The sequence below is a fragment of the Pelecanus crispus genome, chromosome 8 (assembly GCF_030463565.1).
Source record: "Pelecanus crispus isolate bPelCri1 chromosome 8, bPelCri1.pri, whole genome shotgun sequence".
NCBI classification, from domain to species: domain Eukaryota; kingdom Metazoa; phylum Chordata; class Aves; order Pelecaniformes; family Pelecanidae; genus Pelecanus; species Pelecanus crispus.
This window is the reverse complement of record NC_134650.1, coordinates 3,603,845-3,626,253: the sequence shown is the minus strand read 5'-3', so window position 1 is coordinate 3,626,253 and position 22,409 is coordinate 3,603,845. Positions and strand designations below refer to the sequence as shown.

Below are 22,409 nucleotides of genomic sequence, written 5' to 3'. Positions count from 1 at the left end.
CCTCTGTTGATAGTGGTATTACTGATGTCACTGATTTTGTCACACACTATCTGGACTCTGGAATGAGTCAAATATACAGAAATAGTATTTGTTCATGCTGATGTAACAGAAATATCTGATGCAAGCAGCTTCTCTCTAGATCCTACCTTTTGCAATTGTTCTACTAAAGATTGCAAGATTTATCTGATTGACTGGGACTCCTAGGCACAAAACATACAGTATTTTGTCTCAGTAAGTGGCCAGTATCTGAATACGTGAGAGATGACACGATACGTACTTCTGGCTTCATCTGATCAGGAAAAGCCCCTTTCCCCATAGAGGCAGTTGACTTCTACACTATAGTACCAGTGTCTATATCCCTTGCTTACAAAAAAATGTAGTAATCAAAGAAGGCAGCCCTCCATCAAAAGGTGGCAACTCATTATTACAATACTGCATAGCCTTTTAATTCTGCATTTAGTATTAAAACACCATAGCAACAGACACTTCAGACATGCATTGACAGATAATTTAGAACCAGTAAAATATTCAGAGGGAGCTAAGTGTGAAGAAAACTAATTTACGTGTTCCTTACCCTACAATGCTTAATCAACGCTGCATTCACAGAGTTGTACAATGCCCGGCAATATAAATCCGCCTAATTTAAACACTGACTGATGTCTCTTATACTACAACAGAAATGTCGGTGTTACTGCAGTAACCGATAAGCTTATTGCGATTGCTAACACACACGTCGGGGAGTTTGAGATTCATTTCACACCCTTACAGAAATAGTTGGCACTATAGGTGGTTTTGCAAAAAAGCTGAATAACCTACCAACTCGCTGTGTGTAAACGTTAAGTGCAGTCAGCCTGAAGAGTTAATCTTTTTAAGGAATGCCGTACATATGAAGCACTCGTCACCGACGCAAGTGCTGGGATCGCGTACAGCAGCATGGGCTACCCTTGACTCATCGCGGCAGCCACACCCAGCCGATCTCCTTAGTTACAAACCACACACACACGAAAGCCTGGCATATATTCACATACTGAATGCGAAGTATTATTACTGCCGTCTCACAATTCGCAGTTTAATCTTACTGTCTATCTGAAGTACTGACAAACCCCCAACTTATGCAACACAGCAGGTATTCTTTCATTATTTAGTTCTCCTTTGAAGGCTCAGATAACTATCTAAGAAAGAAGAGAAAAGCAACCGTGATTCTCTAAACTATTGATTATGACTCTCAAGTAGGAGGGAGGAATGAGATCTGACTTCTGATCCACACACAGACGATTTGAAAGAATATGAGGATAAAATGCAGAGCTAATGCTTGGGGTGGAGATGGAAACCAAAATTTTCCCCTTCTCTGTGAGTGTCCAGATAACCGAATCCTGAATTCCCTGTGCTGAGTCCTGAATTCTCTCCCAGACAACGGCACAGCTTCAGCTGCAGGCAGGGAGTGCTGAATCCCCTACCCCTTCCCAAGTGGGGCTCGTCCTGGCAGTTAAGAGCTCCAACTGAGTCTTTTCAAACAAAAAGGGTTCCTTTCTTAGGAACCTTAATGCCATAGCACTTAGCGCCTTAGCACTTTAACACTATGCTCCTGTGAAACAGCGGTGGGTTTGGGAACCATCACACTTGCTCTAAAGACAGCAGCGATAGTTATTGCAATCTGTAAGGAACCCTGTCTAATCCATGCTAGCTGTGCTTTCCCCACACCTATCAGATAAAACATCACAAGAGTTTGGTTGTAGTTTCATAAGCAAATTAGCCAGGTTAATAGTTGCCTGCTGCTGAGAAGGTTTTGTTTCAGCTCTCGCTCCATCTTTCCTATTCCGGCAACGCAGCCGGCAGCGGGCAAGGCAGTCCTGCCCCGTTTTGAGCACTGGGACCGCTACCCAGCACAGCCTCTTGTTCAGCTGGACCAACTGACTGCCACAGAGAGCCCCAGAACTGCAGCTGACCCCCCAAACCAAGGCGCTGCCTTCAGCTGAAGGCTGGACCAGGCGATCTCCACAGCTCCCTGTCAACCCGGCCCCTTCCGTGATCCTGACCCCCTGCCTCCCTTCCCACGTCAGCTCAAACCAGCTGTACACCCGCATAAAGAAGTGGACAAGGGTACAGATGCAACAAAGAACACTTTTTCAAGTAGATCAGGTTTTTCTGAACACTCATTTTTGCTGGCAACAGAGGAAATAATATTGAGAGGGGACTGCCACCGCTGCCCTCTTCCTGTCAGCCCAAAGTGACTGTCACCCAGCGCAGAGAACACCTTGTTCTGGATCAGAGTTCAACCGCAACAAGGTGCTGAAGCACTCATTTCTCTTGAGACTGAGGCACAGAGTAGCAAAAATTGCAGGTTCGGATTTTTCTGAATGTTGTGGACAATAAGTAAGAAGTAACAGCAATTAGTTACTTGTTGTAGACAAAAGCATAATTAACTGACACCGTGAGTTCACAGATGCAACCTACTTGAGTTTCACCAAGAACTTCACTATCTGTATGGAAAATACTGAGCTAAATGTGGTGTTAAAACATCTTACTATGCCAGAAGGTCAACAGTTATTAGGGAAAAGAAACTTTAGCTTGGCCAGTTACACAAGAGGTGATGGTATTGCTTCATGTTCTCTGCACTTATTTGTTCAAGATTATTTTGGGAGTATTAAGGAAGACGTGCTACAAAGTAAATTCTTGAAACCTATCATTTTTCAGTGAATAACACTTCCCCTTCTACAACTTTACGTACAAAACTAAGAACATCGAAAGACGGAAACCTATGTAAAAAGTGCAAAAACATCCTGGGAGAAAAACAAACCACCCGAGTTAGGTTATTCAAACAAACTGATGTCTACTAGGAGAGTATGACACCAAGAAACCGAGACTGACCTATGAAAGCAAACATTCTTTTCCCCTTGCTCACTATGTAATTGTTAATTTGCTTCAATACTAGGCAAAGAATTTAACAATTTAGACTCTGTATGAGGCAAACCCTGACCAAGACAATTAACCAGGAAAAGTCCTTGCTGATGTGAGAATTTCAACAGGGTACATTGTCCAAATTTTGACCCATTTCAGTGAAAGAATTTTTTTTTACTGATCATTTCATGCATTTAGGAAGTTATTGAAGGGAAATCTTGCATTCTCTATAATTTAAGACGCAAACTGCAATAAAGTACCTAATCCATTACAGATCACTGATGCATGTTTCTTTCGCTCCTTTTTATTGCATCTTATTTGTCTCTTATCTTGCTGACATATTTTCCTTTAGGTAGAACACAAATGGCTGAGTACACTACGGTAGCTGAGGTCCACCACTAGTTTCCTGTATTTTGCTGAAAGCTTACCCGTCGCCTCACTTATTCCTTCTCACTTAAAAGGGCATAATAAACTCAAGTCTTCCAAGAACTCTGTCGGTATAAATAGTTTTAAGGAAAAGCAAAGCAATACAGCCTTTTTTAAACTAAGCACTACGTGGTGGTACAACCGAGACAGTATTTAACGCTCATGCTTGGGCTGGAAAGATTTATTTCCGAGTACCTAACACCAGCAAGTGCCCTCCACTGCCTTGTTCCCAGAGGGACGCGGTAAGCGTGCTCAGGACGGCAAGGAGAAGCACGAACACCGTGAAGCCGGGCGGAGCGATTGAAAAGCACTCCCTGACCCCCCGGCAGGTATTTGGCAGGCCGGCCACCCCGTCCGGGCTGTGCCCCCGAGGAGCCGGCGCTCAGCACACCGGGGCCAGGCCGCCTCGCTGCCCTCACGGTTCTCCCGGGCAGGCACCGCCATGCCAGGCCGCCGGCAGCGGCCCCCTCACGGCAGCGGCCCCCTCACGGCAGCGCCCTCCGCTCCCGCCTCAGGGCTGCGGGCAGAGCCCCGCTGAGGAGGAGGGCGCCGGCCCTCAGCGGCACCGCTGGTCCCACGCACCAGAGGCCCAGCGGAGTGCTCGGGACCAGGACCGGGACCCGGCGCCTCACAACGCATCGGGCGGGAAAGACCCGTCCCCACAGCCCCCCCCGCGCATGCGCCGCAGCCCCTCTCACCCGCAATGCGCAAGCGCCGCCGCCGCGCAGGCGCAGCCGCGCCCCGGCCCCGGCTCCGTCCCGCCGCCGCCGCCGCCACCGCCGCCCCGCCGGTCGGGCTGGTCCCGCGCAGGCCGGGCCAACGCGCAGGCGCGGCCCCGCCCGGAGACTGCGCATGCGCCGTTGCTTAGCGTGGCGTCTCCCTCCCCCCCCCTTCCCCGTAGTAGAAGCCGAGGCGGTGACGTCAGGAGCGGCAGCCATTACAGGGTCTGGTGCGAGGCAGCGGGCGGCAGAGCTGCAGCAGCGGGGAGCGCCGCGCCGCCCGCTCGACTTCCAGCGCCCCGGGCCGCTTCCGCCGTCTGTCTTGCCGCGTCGCGGCCGCCGCTGGGTAGCGCGGATCGCAGGGGTCTCCGGGGTGGTGCGGCAGCAGCAGTAGCAGCCGGCGAGGAGGGGGGAGAGCGGGATGGAGGAGAAGGTCTTCACCAAGGAGCTCGACCAGTGGGTGGAGCAGCTCAACGAGTGCAAGCAGTTGTCCGAGGGGCAGGTGAAGAACCTCTGCGAGAAGGTGAGGGGCGGCGAGCGGGCGGGCGGGCGGGCGGGCGGCGGGGCTGCTCCCCGCCGGGCGGGCGAGGGGTTGCGGGAGGCGGTGGGGGCAGGGGCCCGGGCGCTGCGGGGCCGCGGCGCCCGGTGGGGGAGCCGGGGCGGCCCCTGGGCGGGAAGGCGAGCGGCCGGGGAGCCGGGGAAGGTGCTGCCGGGCGGGGGGGAGGCGCCTCTCCGCCGGGTAGGCGGGGGGTCTGCGGGCGGGACGCGGGAAGAGGCGTCGGGGCGAGCGGGCTGGCGGGCCGGGGCCTCTCGGGCGGCCCCGCGGGGCTGGCTGGCGGCCGTCCCGCCGGCGGGGGTAGCGGGCCGGGGAGCCGGGCGAGCCGCGGCCCCTCGGCGGGCGGATCCGCGCCCCCTCTCGCTGCGCTGGGCCTGGCTCCGCCTCCCGCCTTTTCATCGCCTCCTAAAATGGCGCCGCTGCCGGGATTCTCGGGAGAGACCCCCGAGCGCGGCCGCCATCCCGGGGCGGAGGGAGGCGGGGGGCCCGGCCGGCCGGCGGGCGCTGCACCGGCCCCGGCGCTTCCCCGCTGCCCCGGCCCCTCCTCGGGCCCCGCTCGGCGCCGGGCTCGGCTGGGCGGGGGGAGCCGTGCCCGCCGGTCTGGCCGGCCGTGGTGCGCGGAGGGTCACGCGTGAATGGGCGCGACGGCCTGTCACGATACGGTTAAAATTTTAAAGCAGCCCCGAAAAGCGTAAGTTACTACAATGAAAATAAAAGCTTATGGTAATCAGTTGAAAATTACACGGGGTAAAGAGCTGCTGCTTGAACCTAACAGCTTTGATTTTTTTTTTTAATGCTCTAAATAAGCACAGACGCATTTATAACTAATTGAAGGGTAGATGAGCTTTGGGACTTTGGTTTCTCTGAACATAAGATTCAGGGTTTCATGAAATTCATGGAATAGGCAGTTGGGATGCCATACAGCTATTTATTTTTATGGTGACGGATTGAAAATGTTGAGACTTGGATGTTAGAGTGCTGTGCTGTTTGAGGCATTTATACTTTAGAAAGGTCTTAAAATCAGCCCAGAATAGATGGCCTTTTGGAAATTCAAGGAGAAATTTGTTCTAGTAGCATCCAGCTGCATTTTCCAATTGGATTCTAATTCTGGATGTAACTTAATAGCTGAGCAGTTTTTTTGGTTACTGAAGGTTTTATGTGTTCCTACCTTTCTAGACCGAAGGAAGTAGTATTTGTGGACAGTTTGGGAACAAGAAATTAAGAAATATGGGAAGATACTGGTGTCCTGAGTTCTAAAGAAGGCTGCATACCTGCCACAAGAAGTAATGAGAATATTTTAAATTTGGCATCATGCCTCCAAATACTACAGTGTGTTGTTTTGGAAGCAAATTGTTTCCAGAGGACTGACCATGAACTTACTAAAGAACTTGCAGTGGTTTTGGCTAGATGGGTTCTTGCTCCAGTTCAAATTTTAGTTGACTAGTATTCTAGCAACTTGAAATTGTTACCATTTGATACAGTTTGTGTATTCTAAATTGTGTTGCAAAGAAGCGGCAATGTCACGGCCTGGCTATTTTTCATGCGTGTCTCTAATGACGGTGGTCCAGCTTCCTCCTTGTATCGCTTCGTTGGAGAGGCGAGTATTCCACTTGCCACCGTTTATAAACCGATGCTGGTACAGGGGCCCAAATACCGCGTGAGTGGGTGTGTTTTGTAAGGTTGTGTGGTAACTTGCAGGAGCGTGAGGAATATACAGAAAGCTTTCAATTTACTGGGAGTTTTCAATAAGTGAGGAGTAGGCAGGCCATTAGAAATTCCTTACAGAAGATACCGTAGTCCCATTGTCATCGTTGTTGCGCAAGATGACATTTTCATTTTTTCCCCAGTGAAGAATGGAAACGAGCTGTATTTCTGGATAAATGCGTAATGCTCGTCACCAAAATAATGGCGGGTAAAAGGAAAAGTTACAGCAAGTTGTGTCTCTTAACTGCTGTGTTTTGAGAGGAGAGACCGCAAGAATGTGCGTGAGAAGTCTACCTGAAAAATACCATTTATCAGTAGCATCTTTGCCTTGAGTTGGGTGGATACGAGCCAGCTCCAGACCAAAGGTATTTATTTCTCTGGGTAGCGTGATACCGTGCTTGAGCTGAAATTCCCTCTCTCTGACTGGTTTGCGGTCAGCCCTTTGCAGAGTACAGCCACATGGCTGTTTATGTTAAGGAAAGGTGATTTGTTGCTGGTAACTACAGGTGCATTTACTGGGACTTCCTGCTAAGAGTAGTGAAGTTCTTACATAGTTGCTGATGCAAGGAATTGAAAGTAGGCCCCCAAAGTCCGAGTTTTCCATCAAGTTGTCTCTGCCCCCTCGAGTGGGAAGCCATATTCGGGAAAGTAGGGCGTTAGTTGAATTCTGTGCCCTCCTGCTGAGAGACAGCGTTCGCTTTAACGTGTTTCTGCGCTCCCAGCACTGACTCTCAGCAACTTCGCTGAGTTGTGCTTCGTGTTTTGATTGTCTTAAGTAGTTTCGTGGATGTAATCGCACCCAAAGGTTATGTTTTTCCATAAATAGCTTAATGTGTTAAGGATGGTGTCACATACAGCTAACTGTTCCAAAGGACAGATAAAGACCCTACCAGGTACAAACTGGCATCCTTCACCACATGGAATTGTAGCTAGGGCTAGTTAAAATAAATAAATAAATAAAAATCTTTGTGAGGACTTTTTCCCCATAACGCTATTTGATTGGATGATCTTCCTGACTGGTATTTCTTGATCTGCTGGGACTTGGTGTGTGCAGACTGGTGCCTGTCTAATAAGAATAAGCCTAAGGGCTCTCTTGTAGTTCAGTATCGATATCTAAAGAACATAACAGCTATTTACAAACATAATAATTAAGTGTGGTCATTCATTCATCCCAGTTACTTTCCTAGCGCCTCTTACCTTGTGCCTGGTTACCTGCGTGGTGGTGGTAACTGGGCAGAAATGTCTTCTCAGTCTAGGAATAATTTGTAACCATGAATAATACATAACACTTTCACAGATGATTTGAAAAAAATATGAGCCTCTGAGTGGCAGTTAAGTTATTCTAGGCTTAATATGTGCTCTGTATTTTATGATACATCATTTGTGTGACCAGTTGTGCGTGCTTTGCTTAAGGATTTGGTAAGTGTAAGCTTTGAAGAAGCAGTCAAAATGTACACCGTATAGTCACTGTTGCATATCAGCAGCGTTTGTCCTGCTAACGCTGAATCATTTATTGACTGTTGTCCATGAACAGAGGAGAAAGGAAGTCCTTTATTGCCAGGTGAGGGTTTTTCCGCTGGCCATTTTGAATAAAGGGATGCTGTTTTGGAGTACTGTTGTTTTCCATACTCTGTGAGAGTAGAGGGAAGCGGTCTTGCCTCCTCACTGTGTGCATAAATGCACTTTATCACAGGAGATGGGGGTGTGGTACATTGCTCAGGAAGGTGGGATGACAGTCTAAAAATTCACAAAGGAATGAGTTGAATTTGTGGATAGAGTTTCCATTGGTTATTCCAGAAGGTATCTAGTGCAGGTGGAGGGAGAGGTATCGGAGACTCTCCCCTGGAAATACTCGCTGTAATTAAGTGGGTTTGAACATGGCATCCAGTTTTTAGAAAAAGATGACAGTTTGGTCATATATGCTGTGTAGAGTGTTCGGGGTTCTCTTCCAGTGTACTTGAATTACTGCTAGTAAAATACGTCTGAATAGACGGTGCTGCTATCGAAAATTTTTTAAACGAAGTGAAGGGCTGATGCTGGTAAAGGCATTCAAGAAACATTAATTCCAGCCTTGTCTCCTGCAGCTTTTGATCTGTAACAATGATCTTGGTTACATTCGCTTTTTCATTTGTCACCAGCGCTAATTTTCATGGTATAAATATGTTTCTGGGCCATACTGTTCTCTGGTATGTACCTTGTTAATGCTGTAGTTTTCTAATTTTTTTTCCTGTTGCAGAACTTCCACCTTTGTTTAACACCAGATCTTCCATGTTAGATTTTCTGAGGCTGATTGCAGATGAGAACTAACCAAACATGTGTGTACCCACTGCAGCTGCATAAGCTGCTTGAGCTCGTTCAGCTTATGTTAAGTGCCTTAGTTCTGGGAGGGCAGTATGTTACTGATGAAGCTTTCTTTTGGGTCAACACCCCCCGCGCAATCAAAGTTCAGTTCCTTGCACAGGACTGGCAAGTTTTGTCAACCTCACTCCTGTGTTTTAAGCTATTACGGCCCTGAGATGTCTGCCCTGCTGCTTTTTCAGACAGAGAGGGGCACATGTTCCCTTCTGCTGCCTTTGCTGTTGGGGAGTTATCTTTCTTAGGTAATTATTTTAAATTGTCTCCAGCCATGTTTGCAAGGGCTTTTCCATTAGCTAGCTTTTGTGTTCCCATATCTTTACATGTAACAATCACATATAACTATTTTTCAAATAGGATGATTGTAAAAATGAATGTTCCCGTCTGAACCTGCTGTAAATCAACTGAAAAACCTGCCCCAACAGAATTTGTAGCTATTGAGAGTTTCCGTGCGGTGGGCTGTGTATTGGACAAGTTCTGTGTCCCTCCATCCCTCTCCTTCGCCTGGCAGAAGAGGAGCGTGGGTCTGGAAGGCACCGCATTTCAGTTCCTCCTAGCTACTTGCATTGGCTTCTGGATTCACCCACAGGGAGACCCTTAAACCGCTGCCGATGGCGGGAGGGCCCTCTTCAGTTGTTCCAGGGGCTGTGGGAGACCAGAGGATGGTTTAGGACTCCTTTGCTGCTGCTTCGTTGAACATAGCCGGGGATCGAGCTATTGATGGGTGCATATAGTTACACCTTCCATCTCTGAAGAGTTACAGGCGGATTGTGAAAAGCTTTTTGTGACATTTTAATAACCGCATTTCAGATTATTCTGGAACACTTGCACAAAAAAAGATCCTTTCACTCCCAGTGTTCTGTGGGGTTTTTCTTTTTTTTTTTGTGATGGTTGGTAATATAAAATGGAAATTGTCTCTTTACACAAAAGGCATTTGAAGTGTCAACCTTGCCAGCCTTCTCGCCTAGTCCTGATTCTACTTAGAACATTTTGATGTGCGTATGAGAGTTTAGTCTTGTATGCGCCAATTCTTGTAGCATCAGCACCTTTCTAATTTTTTTCAATTCTAGGAAATTCTGTAAAATTGAGTTGTGCTGGCGGTGGGGTGGTTTTTGGTTTGTTTTGTTTTAATTACAACATGAGTTGTGATCAAATAGGAGTGACAGATATTTTTGTGGTGTTTTGGGAGTTATTTTGGGCATAGCTTAAGATAACAGAAGTAAGGACTCTTAAGTCAGAGCAAGTTCCTACTCAAGTTGTACCAATTTAATGCTCAGGACACGGATGAGGCTGTAGTTTGATGTCCCCTTCCAAATCCACCTGTGGTGAGGCTGTTGCCTCCTCAATCTGATGACAGTGCTGCTCTGTGATTGCTCCCCAGCCATTTTCAGTTAGTCATCTGGGTTGCCTTAAACAGTGTAATAACCTGACCTGTCTGGCATGAGTTAAGGAGGCCTTGTGCAAAAGGCTGTGCGAAGGGAATCGAAGGAGCAGTACTTGAATTTCCATCCTCGTTTAGGGACCCTTAAACACTACACCCATATTCAGCGACATAGTTGTTACCCTTGGTTCCTTTTCTTTAGCTGGTATGTGAAGCTGGAAAACAGTCCTAGCTAAAGAATAAATACTGGAGCTCAATTGCTCAGTAGTCAGGTCTCCAGTATTTCTGCTGGGTATATTGAAAATACCTTCCAATATAGGTGTGACCTGCTTGCTAGCTGGTTTTGAAGTACATTTCTTGAGTTTTGACAGGCGTGCCTACCCCATCCTCCAGTTGCTATCCTGACTGTACCTTTAACATGACCGTACCTAGCTGTGGTTGGAGTTATTTGAGCAAAAGAGGTGAAAACCGCTTGAGTTTATTACATGAAGCTGGATTTGCAGGTGCTGGGCACAGCTAGTTTGGGAATACCTTTAGCCTATTTCTTTTTTTAACAACTTGAATGATACAAAATGGATACAGCTTGTTCTACAGAGGGGACTGAAGACTATCTCTGTGTAAGTAAGCAGTCAGCTTCATGCATTACTGCTGTTGTTGTGTTTCTTGGAACTCCCGTGTAGAGAGGATGGCATCTGGATTTCCTGACCTATTTGGCCTCCTATATTTTTTTTTAGAAAGATTTTGCTAGACTTTGTTTTTCTTTTAATTCAAAGTTAAAGATGCCAAGATCGTTTGTATGAAGCAAAATAATGACATCAAGTTCTTTCAGAGGAGCCCCTTCCTATCCTCTTTTTCCATCTGGTCTTGTCAGCCACTGATACTTAAATAGCAGTTCCCCTTTCCTTCTCCCAAATCTGTGTCTGAGGGAAAGAATGCTCCTTTCAGTTATGCTGAGTATGTACTATTGCTAATGATTTTTCGAAATTGAAGTGTTGAGGGGACTACGAAGGCTGCAAGTGTTGTCAGTCATTGCTTTCTAATACAAAGGCATAGAGGGTTATTTGGCAAAATTTTACTGCCTGTATGCTTTCTTGGTAGAGCTTCTAGAATTTACAGGAGAAAAAGGAAGGTGGTTGTCTCATTTAATCTTACATGCAGTACTGGCATTAGGATTGCTCTTCTGGTTGGCTAACATCTTGCGTTTAACTGGACTCTCTTCTAACTAAACAGGAATTGCTAAAAGAGTAAGGGAGCAGTTGTTGCCAAGTTGTGGGGCAGTGAAGAAGGGTACTTTGTTGTGTGTTGTGAAATACAAAGCTGGTTGGATTTTATGCTTTTTTTTTGGTGAGTTAATTGCCTGGTTTTGTTCACTGACAAATAGTCGTTGATACGTAAGCTACCAAACTTTCATTTTGAGCAATTTGAATTAAAATAAAACTTTTGAGTTAATCTGTTAGTTCTATTTGCCTTATCCCAAGAAAATTAAGGGCTACAAATGTAGTGACCACGTTGTGACACACGTTCTCAGGAGCTGCGCTGTGACTCTTTGACCGGGCGCACCTTGTTTTCTTTCACCGAGTTGTAAACCTCCAGTAGTGAAAGAGGTTGGAGATGGAGGTATAGGTGCTAGTCACAAAACCAGAGAGAAATCCTGGTTTTACTTACTTTGGAATACTGAATAATTAAATGTCAATGGGGAACTTTAATTTTATTCCTACTTATACATTCACATTGAACTCCTTAGTGGATTCTGAAGTTCAGAATGAATCAGTTTCCCATTTGTGTCATATGTAATCTGACTGCTGTCGTACCTTCACAGAAGGGCAATATTGGAGGCCTCATTTCTCTAGTTTTGTTTAAAATATCAGATGGTGGGTGACAATACTTTTTGTGCTAAAAATGGTGAGCCCATCTTGTCTGAACACCTTCTCCTTCCTCTGCAAGTAAGGGATGGGGGGAAACCCTTAAACTGAAGGCAACCAATGCATTCACTCTTCTGCAGAAGACTTGCTGACTGTAATGGGTGACTTTGCTTGGAACTGGAATCTCTTCCAGGCCACGATGTTTGGCCAGCTAAAACCAGTATTCATCCCAATTAGCTGATCGTTGTGCTGTCTTTAGTCACATCCTGTGCATCTTGATGACAGGAAATTATGGGTGTGGTTGAAGCCTTCGATCTCATCAAAATATCGGTATGGTAACTATAAATACCTTCCCCCCCCCCCTTGGTTACAGTGGATGCCTCTCAACACGCGCTTTACTAGACAGCATGGTGGATTGCAGGTGTGAATTCTGGGCTGCCAAGAATGACACATGACCATCTGCAACCATGACTTCGGAGCTGTGTTGTCTAATTAAAATAATGGTTGTATTTCCTTTACTGAGTTAGTGGTAATCTTTTGAGAAGTGCTTTATAGCACTGGTTTGCTGCTATGCAGCAGTTTCAAGCATTGTTCTACATTCTACAAAGGCACAGTAATGTTTACTGCTTTTTTTTTTTTTCTGATGTGCCCCAGAGTTTTTCAGGGTAGATACTTGGTTTGAGCTGTCAGCTCTTGCTGGAATGTGTGAATCTAAGAAGGGGTAGGAGTAATGGAGAAATAACTGATATGTTCTGGAAACACAAAGGAGTTTGGGTGCAGATGAATTCAGAGGATTTTTCCCAAAATGAACCACTTGAATTCTGTGAGGCAAGGTTGATGATATACTCTGCTCATGAGGGGAAACTTGCTTGTCCTCAGCGTAGAGCGAGTTGAGAGAGTGGATGGATGGATTATAGCCTTTATGGCACTGGACTCTGAGCCTTAATCTGTGACATATAGGATCAAAATATATGCAGGGAACAGGGGAAATAGGAGATACCTCTGCATACGTACAACCACTGCATCTCATTAAATGAAATTGTGAAGATCTGAAACCCATATGGTAGTAGTAGCTTTAATGGTTGTACAGTTTTCTTAATTCTTATCCCTGACTGTTCATTAAAAAAATGCAGAGTTTACACTTAGATCTTGCATTGTCTTAAAACAGTGAAGCTAATATTTGTATTTTAAGAACAGTGTTTTGCATAAAAGATGTTTTTTGTAAACAAAGGCAACCAAACAGTGCTTTACTGTTCGTCTGGCCATTTAGAAGATGTGCTGTGGTTCAGGAATGTTTTAATTCTTAAATAGTAGGTTGTGTTTTTATGCAGTACTACTTGCTTTACGATGAAGTGAAAATGGGATGTTTTCTTGTGTGTTTAAACCAATATTGCTTTTATTCTTGTTGTCTTTTGGGTGTTTTGGGATTGTACAAATTGCCTCTGTCCAGAGAAATTGCTGGGTAAGCCAATATTTCAGATATCAAGTAGGAATGAGTTCCAGTCACTATGACTAAGCTGAAGTGTATTTGATATGTGCTTACTGTTTGAACTTTGAGATTGCTCTAAGTAAAATATGTGACTTTCTGCCTCAGCAGTTGTTGTCTACAACAGTGTTTTACTTAGTTCTTCTTATGCTCTTCTTGTGCAACTGTGTCTTACAGCTGCATGTTTTTTCTGCACTAGACTTTATTGGTGCTTGGCTGTAAAATTAGCATTTATCAGTTTGAAATAATGGGTTCTTTTCAGTCTTAGTCTGCATTTGCATTTGGTTTTGAAATTGGAGCGTGTAGTGAAAAAATAGTTAAGCTGCTTTGGAGGTAGGGGCTTATAATTGTAAGGTAGTATGCTGTTGATATCAAGTTTTTGCTTAAGTTTATTCATCTTTTTTAAATTGTAGAATACCATCACAAGTTAAACTTCCTGTGGTGTGGTGTACTTACGAGGATTGACAGAAGTTCAGGGCTGTCTTAGTATTAAGAATTGCTAGGAACTGAAAAAAGATTGAGAAACCAAAGCACTGATAAGTGTTCAAGAAAAATCTGTTTCAGAATTGCATAACTGTTTATCCTAGTGATAGGCAGTGAAACGTGGGTGTTTCAAAACATTGGTGTCAAAACGCTGCAAAGGTATTGCACTGTTATCCTTCTTGGCAGTAGGTCAGTGGGGTTTTGAAGTACAAGGGACCAGGCGCATGTCCCTCATCGGGTGGTTTGGCCAAGGAGTGCTCTGTCCTGTGTCGAAGGCTGCTGCGGTGCTCTGCTGCTTCCCTGCCCCGAGGAAGTGCAGGAGAGCTGCTGGTGGGAAGCCCCGTGTGTTGGGGGGAGCATGGATGGGGATGGACAGGGAGGGAGTTGCGGGATGTGGCTGAGCGAGCAGCATCATTGCGGATCTTGGGGAGAGGATCCATGAAGGGGGAGCGGAAGCAGATGAGGCTGCACAGGGCGGTGGGTGGTCCAGTGCAAAGGCAAGGTCACAGATGCTTCAGTCGTATTAGTGATAGCTTAACTTCTGTGAAATTTGAATTGTGAAATTGTAATATTACATGTGCTGTTGTCTTACCAACTTGTGTTTCTGTTATATTAGGGTATATTAAAACAATTTTTGCTTTACCCTTTTATAAGCATTTAACGTGGAAATTTGGGGTACAGTTGATGGACCACTTGGTGCTGCCTTGTTTTCAGGGTGTTGGTTTTTTCCCCACTTTCAGCTCTGCTGAAGCTCCTTTGTGGAGGCAAGTATGCTGCTTAGGCACTTCAGCATATGCCACTGTTAATACTGTGGGACATGATAAGACTGTAAATGGGCTAAGCAGTTCATGAGGCAGTATTTCATGGAACTAGTTTCAGAATGTGGAAATACTGAAATCCGTGCACCAGCATTCCTTCATTGCAGGAGTTAAATAGGGATTGCTGTTTTGCAAGTTGACCTGGAACAGTCTTTTTCCATCAGAGTAGCTGTCTGACTTATCTGCGTGTTTGGTCATATGCATATCTGAGTGATTTAATATTTCAAGAACTGAGGAAGCAACAACTCTGTTGCCGAGAACTATGCCATTTTAATCTCGGTCAGCATAAACGTCGCATACCTTTGATGAAAAATGAATGCTGCATTCTTTGTGCAGTGCTTCCAATGTGTTAAGAAAATAAGGCAGTAGAAAACATTCCAAATTAAAGAGTACGTTTTTTTCTATTGAAGCACTGTAAGTGTCTGCAACGTTCTCTGTCAAAAGGAGAATTAAGATGGCTAATGCTTCTGAACATAATAGTGTCTTAGAAGAGGCTAAGGCTGTTAAAACACCTTCAAAACATCCGGTGAGTGTCACTGCATTAAAATGAACTTAAGTCAGGCTATCTTAAAATAAATCTACACTTTTAGCATCTACCACAAGCCAACGATGACCTATCTTTAGTACTAGGCACAGCATGAGTGGAAACTGTCACATGAGATTGACTTTTGATGTAAATATGTCTGCAGAGTGATTTAACTCTATTGCTCATGCTGTAATATCTGAAGTTCTGTGCTGTGCAGGGTGCTTAACCATGATTGCGTTTTTGCAGTTCTTTCCAGTGTGGAATTTCATGTATCTCCATCATTAAACTACGTGTTGCTGGCACTTCTTGTGTTTGAAGTGGTGACCGTGGTGGTGAGCCTGGACAATATGCTGGAACAGTGAGACCACTTTTGGGGGCGGGGGTGTCAGTCACTGTCCAGGTAATGGCTTCATGACTAGGGTGGAAACCTGCACACAGCAGCACGTTTCTTAATAGCTTGGCTCATGTCAATACCCAGTATTTAATATACTGTTTTAGATTTTAACTTCAAATGTTTCTTTCCCAACCTTTTAAAATCCAGTGCTCTTCAGATCATGATGGATTTTTTTTCTAGTGTCTCAAAATGTTTCTTTGCTTAGCAACCCACCCCCTCCCCACCCCCACCCCCCCCAAAAAAAAAGTATGCTGCTTTAGTTGTCAGGTCAGGTTTGATAAAGTTAAGAAAAGTGACCCTAAAACCAATGTGGTGCTGTTCTTCCATCTGTCTTACTGGTGTACGTTTCAGAATATTTTGGATTCAGCATGGCCTGTGCATAGGTGGTATTTGGTGCTTTTTTTGCAAGTCTTGTAGATACCTTGGGTTATAAAATAGAATATAGTTTCTATATATTCTCTTGTCATTCTGGTAATGAGGTAAAAAAAGGGATCCTTTTTGAATAGGAACATTGGTGCTTGAAAGGCATGGAGATCTTTGTAGATGGTAACTTGCAAACTTGTTTATATTTCTAATAATGCATTTCTAATTGTATTTATATTTCTAATACACTCTTGATTTAGAAAATTAGTGGCGTGTTTGGTGACTTCTGGGAACAAACTAACAACTGGCGGTGTGATGGTACAATTAAGGAATTATTACGTTATTTCAAAATTACCTTTCTGATGCTATATTTAGCTTGTGCTTATTCATACGAATTGCCTTTGTCTGCAACTTTTATGTACATGGTTTTGTGGGAAAAATGGTGACGACAAAGATGTTTCCTTAATTTGGTTTATAAAGACACAGCTCAATGTTACTTGTGTGTACTGAAATACAAAATGTGTTCAGAAAGCTTGTGCAGGTAAATGACCTGCTCTGCAATTGCTGATACCACTGGGTATTAGTTACGTTCTCACTTCTGCTTCGTGTAGGACTCCCTGCCTTTGCCTTCCAAGCTGTATGTATGGATGGGTGGCAAACTCTTCTGAAGCAGGATGTCTGAATTACCGAACTTTTGCTAGCTGATAGGGCTGTGTTCACCTCGCTGAGGGAGAGTCTCGGTTTTGGCTGTGTCTGAGTTCAGGCTTTTGGCAGGTTGGAGATAAGACATTGGCATGATTTTTAGATTTAGTTTTTCCCAATACGTATGAACTTCTTCAGTTCTAGCAGTGATGGTCATTGTTTTATGCTTCATGGAACTATTTTTGTAGAAAGTCTAAGGGTTTGATGTGGTTTGGTGTGTGGTTTGTTCCCCCCCGCCCGCTGGAAACTAATTCTAAAATACCCTCCTTGAGGAGCGAAAAAAACACCAAAACAAAATTCTGCTACTAATACAGGGTTGCATAAAAGCAAAATTTTGATTTAAATAAAGATAAACTCTTATCCCAAGTGCTTCAGACAAGGAAAGGGACAAGAGTTGATAAAGAGGGCAGGCAGTAGAGAGCTGGAAGTGGTGTAGAGCATATTTTGAATAAAATAACTATACAGAGAAACTCACAATTTCCATGTCTTTTGTTTTATAGGCTAAAGAAATTTTGACAAAAGAATCTAATGTACAAGAAGTGCGATGTCCAGTCACAGTCTGTGGAGATGTCCACGGACAATTTCACGACCTCATGGAACTTTTCAGAATTGGAGGCAAATCACCAGACACAAACTACTTGTTTATGGGGGACTATGTTGACAGAGGCTATTATTCAGTCGAAACAGTCACATTGCTTGTAGCCCTTAAGGTAACTTTCCTTCTCAGCTGTACAATTCTGTATAAAACATATGTAATTACTATCCTGACTACACTTAGTATCTGTTATGATTTGTATTACATTGGTATTCTAGGTACAAAACCGGAAGTGTTGGCTGTCTTAGTTTTCTAAGATACTTCTGGGGGGAAAAAAAAAATTAATGTTCAGGTGCAAGCCTGAACTTTTTCTAAAATGAGTGCTGTATTTATTTTTTTATTTGCCTAAGTAGCAGTCTTTAAGAATTTGCTTGGAGAGATCAGCTTAATGCACAGGTGTAGTGAAGTCCACTTGTAACAATGAATAAAATTTGTAATTAATCTCAAAATTATTTGGCAGCTGACAAGTTGAATGAATTATCCCTTCTTTTCTCAAAGGTTATAATTGAATCTTTGTCTTGAAAAGGATTTGGTTTTTATAGCTTTATTGACATATGGGGGGGTGAGGGGTGCAAATTTTGTTTTTTGGGAAGGCATATGTATTTTGATGTCTCTAAACTCTTGTGTTTAGGTCCGTTACCGTGAACGTATCACAATTCTTCGAGGGAACCATGAAAGCAGGCAAATTACACAAGTATATGGTTTCTACGATGAATGTTTAAGAAAATATGGAAATGCAAATGTTTGGAAATACTTTACAGACCTTTTTGATTACCTGCCTCTAACTGCCTTGGTGGATGGTCAGGTATGTTGAAATTGTACAAAGTTAAATGTTACTACTGGTTGTAAAGGGAGCTATTAATGCTGTATTCTATCAGCTCTGAGCTTTAAAGGAATCTCTTGCAGATTTTTCTCCTAAACAATTATAATTGCAGTGATATAATGAATGTAAATGAATGAGATAAACTTCATATATCTAACTCTTCCAGATTTTCTGTCTACATGGTGGCCTCTCTCCATCGATAGATACACTGGATCACATCAGAGCACTTGATCGCTTGCAGGAAGTTCCCCATGAGGTACTGAAAAATAATTTTCTAAACCCACAGTGGGATTCATGATTCAGCATATACTGGGGTTTTGGGTGCACAGGCCGAAAATGAAATTGAAAACAACTTAGCAATATGAAAGTACCTGTCTTCCTGTTCTAGTTTTTTGAAGGAAAAGTAAGGGGGATGTTCTTGCCTAAAGAAACAAACATGTTGTAGTGTGCCTAGAATCTCAGCAGGTACCACTTAATGATCTCAGAGGTGAGAACTACTATGAAAATTCTTCATTCAGATTAACTTCTTGATAGTATTTCAGGTGTTAACTGGACTAGCCGTTGTAGTTGGTAGGCATGGGTTCCCCCCCCCCCCCCCCCCCCCCCCCCCCAAGTCTTAAAGAGATGCTGGAACAAGTTGTGCAGGGGTGGTGTGTGTGTGGGTTTTTTGTGAGGTCTCTGTTTCTGAAACATCTACATCTCTTACAGGGTCCAATGTGTGACTTGCTATGGTCAGATCCAGATGATCGTGGCGGCTGGGGAATTTCTCCTCGAGGTGCAGGTTATACATTTGGACAGGATATTTCAGAAACCTTTAACCATGCTAATGGCCTTACGTTGGTTTCAAGAGCTCATCAGTTGGTAATGGAGGTAAGCAGGACAGTCTGTGTGTTCAAACTCTTCATTGCATAGTTGGTGTGTTATACTGTACTCTGTGTGTCAGAGATGTGCATGTGCTGCTGTGACAGCTGTTGATCCAGCTGGGAGTCTTCCAGAAACTCTATTTTGACAGTATCCATGTGCTACTAAAGGAGTTTCTTGGTTTGACAGTGGAGTAACCTTTATTTTGGCCTTTTTTCTGAAAATTTACGGTAACATCCCAAAACAGACTTAACAGTATATGTGGGACTGCATTTCTGTGTAGATAAAAAGGTTCTTAAATGTAAATGCTGAGTCCCTTGATAAGAAAATGCACACAAATATGTGTGCCTTGAAAAAAAGATGTATTTTTCCTTTTTACCTTGGGGGTGGGTGTCTGTGTGTTCTTAGCATCTAGTTATCCCTGGCAGGTAAGATTTTTAAATGTATGTCCAGATTCTGGTTTTGTTGATTGCAGCTGAAGGTTCAGAATAGATTGTGTACTTCAGAATTGCTGTTTTAATTTTTTAATGCTAATGCAGTGGAGAATTTTTGCTGATTTTTTTAAAAATATGTTTAGCTGATGCTTACTAGTAAGAAGAAATGTAGGAAGGCCAAAATTCCTTTTGACCCTTTTTCTTTCAAGATGACAAATAAAGATACAGCCTTAATCTTACTTAAAATGACCCTACCAATGCTACTTAGGGTTTTGTGCTTTAAAAATTCAGCCTAGTAGTCAGATGGTTATATGGGGTACAAAAAATGAACTTGGTTGTCATAATTTTTCCTTTTTTTTTTTTTTTCCCCTCCTCTCCAGGGGTATAACTGGTGCCATGATCGGAATGTAGTAACAATTTTCAGTGCTCCAAATTATTGTTACCGTTGTGGCAACCAGGCTGCAATTATGGAACTCGATGATACTCTAAAATACTCCTTGTAAGTATGTTTAAAAATGAGATTTACATTGCCCGTGACTCTAAGATAGTTGCTGTAGCAAGATGCCACTTAATTACTGTGTTGAGGTGTGGCTTTTCCCTATACGCTTTTTGGGAGGTGAAGTGAATGTGGAATTGTTGGGTTAGTCGCATCTAAAGTCTTGGAGCCAAATATCTGGAACAGTTGTTGCTGATATCCTGTCTGTCAGGTTAAAGTGAGACTCCTCATTTTTGTTTTGTGTACCTGGAGTTTAATGAAATACTAGAGAGGTGATTTGAGAGTAGGAGTACTCTGTCACGACTGAGGTGGTGCCCTCCTATCAGTCTAGAGCAAGAGACTTTTGGAGTCTTTGAATTCTTCAGATGTTAAGATGTTGGCTTTTTTAACGAAGTTTCTGATTAACTACCACAGCAGCAACTTTACTAGTAAACGAGGCAAAAGCATTGTGGAGACTTGAACTTTCTAAATGTGTACTCATGTTTGACCAATATGAGTCTTCAAGTGAAGACTCATTTCTCTCCAGTTGACAATAGTAATCATAAGAGGAGTTTAAAATATGGGGATTATAAATACGTGCTAATAGAAGGAGTGGAAGAAGTTGAACGCTTGTTCTGGAAGACTTGAATTAGTTGAAAAAACTTGAAAAGGCTTACCTGTGTTCAGACCGCTGCTACTGTAATTCACATATAAAGCATACCTGAATGTCAACTGAACTCTTGCGGTTTCAGTAATATCTGTGCTTTTCAGTTTGCAGTTTGATCCAGCGCCACGTAGAGGTGAACCGCATGTTACTCGTCGCACCCCAGACTACTTCCTGTAAAGAGATTTTAGACCTGTACAGTATTGCCATGAACCATATGTTGACCTAAAGAAAATGGGAAGAGCAACAGTAACTCCAAAGTGTCAGAAAATATTTAACATTCAAACTTGTTTTCACATGGACCAAAAGACGTGCCATATTCAAATACAAAGCCTCTTGTCGTCAACAACTGTGACCACTTTAGAATGAACCAGTTCATTGCATGCTGAAGCAACATTGTTGGTCAAGAAACCAGTTTCTGGCATAGCGCTATTTGTAGTTACTTTTGCTTTCTCTGAGAGACTGCAAATAATAAGATGTAGACATTAACACCTCGTGAATACATTTAACTTTCCATTTAGCTATAGCTTTATTCAGCATGACTGTAGATAAGGGTAGCAGCAAACAATCATTGAAGCTTAAAGAACATTTTTAAAATAAGTACCAAGGCCTCATTTGTTCTGAAACTGTTCGTTTTATTTTCAGGGAATACTGTTTAATTTAATTGTATTGATTTTTTTTTTTTGTCTGCACTCAGTTCCCTTTTCCACTCTTTGCCCTACCATATTGTCCCTTGTAATTGTCCAAGGATAGTGAATTACTTTGAAGAGAACTGTTTTTTTCTGTAAAACAATGTTACTGCAGGACAGAGCTGCAGTGTTTTTCATAATAAACTTGTGAACTAAGTATGGAAAAATGTCAAATCCTAATTGCATCTCAGGTCAACTGTGGTTTAATAAACTAACATGTAGCTGGATGGGTTTTATAAACTTGCATAGAGATTTCCACCTTGAATAACTAAAACTGAGGTGATTGGAGTATGCTGGAAAACTCTGACCTTTTGAGCTCTGTCCCAGGGAGGTGCCTGGTCTGTGATCTCATGCAGCTGAGAACAGAGCTTGTGTATTACTGACACGTTGCTCTCTTTCCCTCTTGGTGCTCTACTGAAATATTCAAAACCGGAAGAATATAGGAGAACTTAATTGATTTGAGCGTGGCTTTTTTGTCAAGTGTAAATCTAAGTTTGAGTAATTTACAATGTAGGTGCTAATACTTAAAATCATTTTCTGAAAAACTAAGAATAAAACCAGTTTTCTAAATATTAAAGGAAATAACTTGAAATGTAGTACTACGTGTATTGCCCAAGCTTCCCTTCTGAAGAATAGTGGTATGTGTTTTATGTTAACTTCTGTTAAAATACTTGCTTTCTACTAATTTGTTGCAGAATTTGAATCCTGATTTGATTATTTTGTTCAAAACAAACTCAAATTTTATGCCTTCTGAAGGCTTGTCCTTGAAAACTGAACGGGCAGATCTTAAAAAGATGTACCTGGCCGCTGTTTTAATAGCGGCCTCAATATTCATGTTGGTTAAGGGACTGGAAATTCCTTGGGCACAATGTAGACTCTGCAACAACATAGAGGATTTTTTTTTTTTTTTTTATTGCTTGCTTCTAAGGGAGAGTACAGAAATTTTGCAGACGTCCAACTTACCTGGAGGCCTAGTCCTAGATGTACTTTTGGGGGCTTTCTTGCTCTTCTGCTGGAAGACTGCTGAATTCTCTTAGCTTGCAAAGAAGGTGCTGCGTTTCACCAAGCATTACTTCATTTCACCAAGCATTACTCCTCTGGAAGGCTTGAGTGGTTGCTTTTTTTTTTTTTCTTCAACAATAATTCAGACTTGTCCTGTAGGTTGGCTTCCAAATGGTTTCTGAGAGCACTTAGT

The 22,409-nt window shown here is 43.3% G+C and overlaps 1 protein-coding gene across 3 annotated transcripts; it reads left to right on the top strand.

Moving 5' to 3' along the window:
• The first annotated feature begins 4,391 nt into the window (after positions 1-4,391).
• On the top strand, positions 4,392-21,394 carry PPP2CA (protein phosphatase 2 catalytic subunit alpha). 3 transcript variants are annotated; one of them, XM_075715184.1, is made up of 7 exons: positions 4,392-4,566; positions 17,174-17,383; positions 17,900-18,073; positions 18,258-18,347; positions 18,800-18,961; positions 19,767-19,885; positions 20,633-21,394. In XM_075715184.1, the coding sequence occupies exons 1-7, from the start codon at positions 4,465-4,467 to the stop codon at positions 20,703-20,705; spliced, it is 930 nt and encodes a 309-aa protein (XP_075571299.1). In that variant the 5' UTR covers positions 4,392-4,464; the 3' UTR covers positions 20,706-21,394. The 3 variants fall into 3 exon arrangements, with proteins under 3 accessions (XP_075571299.1, XP_075571301.1, XP_075571300.1); XM_075715186.1 differs by lacking the exon at positions 4,392-4,566 and adding an exon at positions 6,648-6,668; XM_075715185.1 differs by lacking the exon at positions 4,392-4,566 and adding an exon at positions 15,545-15,614.
• The last annotated feature ends 1,015 nt before the right edge of the window (positions 21,395-22,409 follow it).

Bases quoted from the DNA above. Each gene is read 5' to 3' on its own strand.
- PPP2CA (XM_075715184.1), top strand. From the start codon at position 4,465: ATGGAGGAGAAGGTCTTCACCAAGGAGCTCGACCAGTGGGTGGAGCAG. The intron at 18,348-18,799 runs GTACTGAAAAAT...CATCTCTTACAG, and splicing joins TGCAGGAAGTTCCCCATGAG to GGTCCAATGTGTGACTTGCT. The intron at 18,962-19,766 runs GTAAGCAGGACA...CCTCCTCTCCAG, and splicing joins CTCATCAGTTGGTAATGGAG to GGGTATAACTGGTGCCATGA.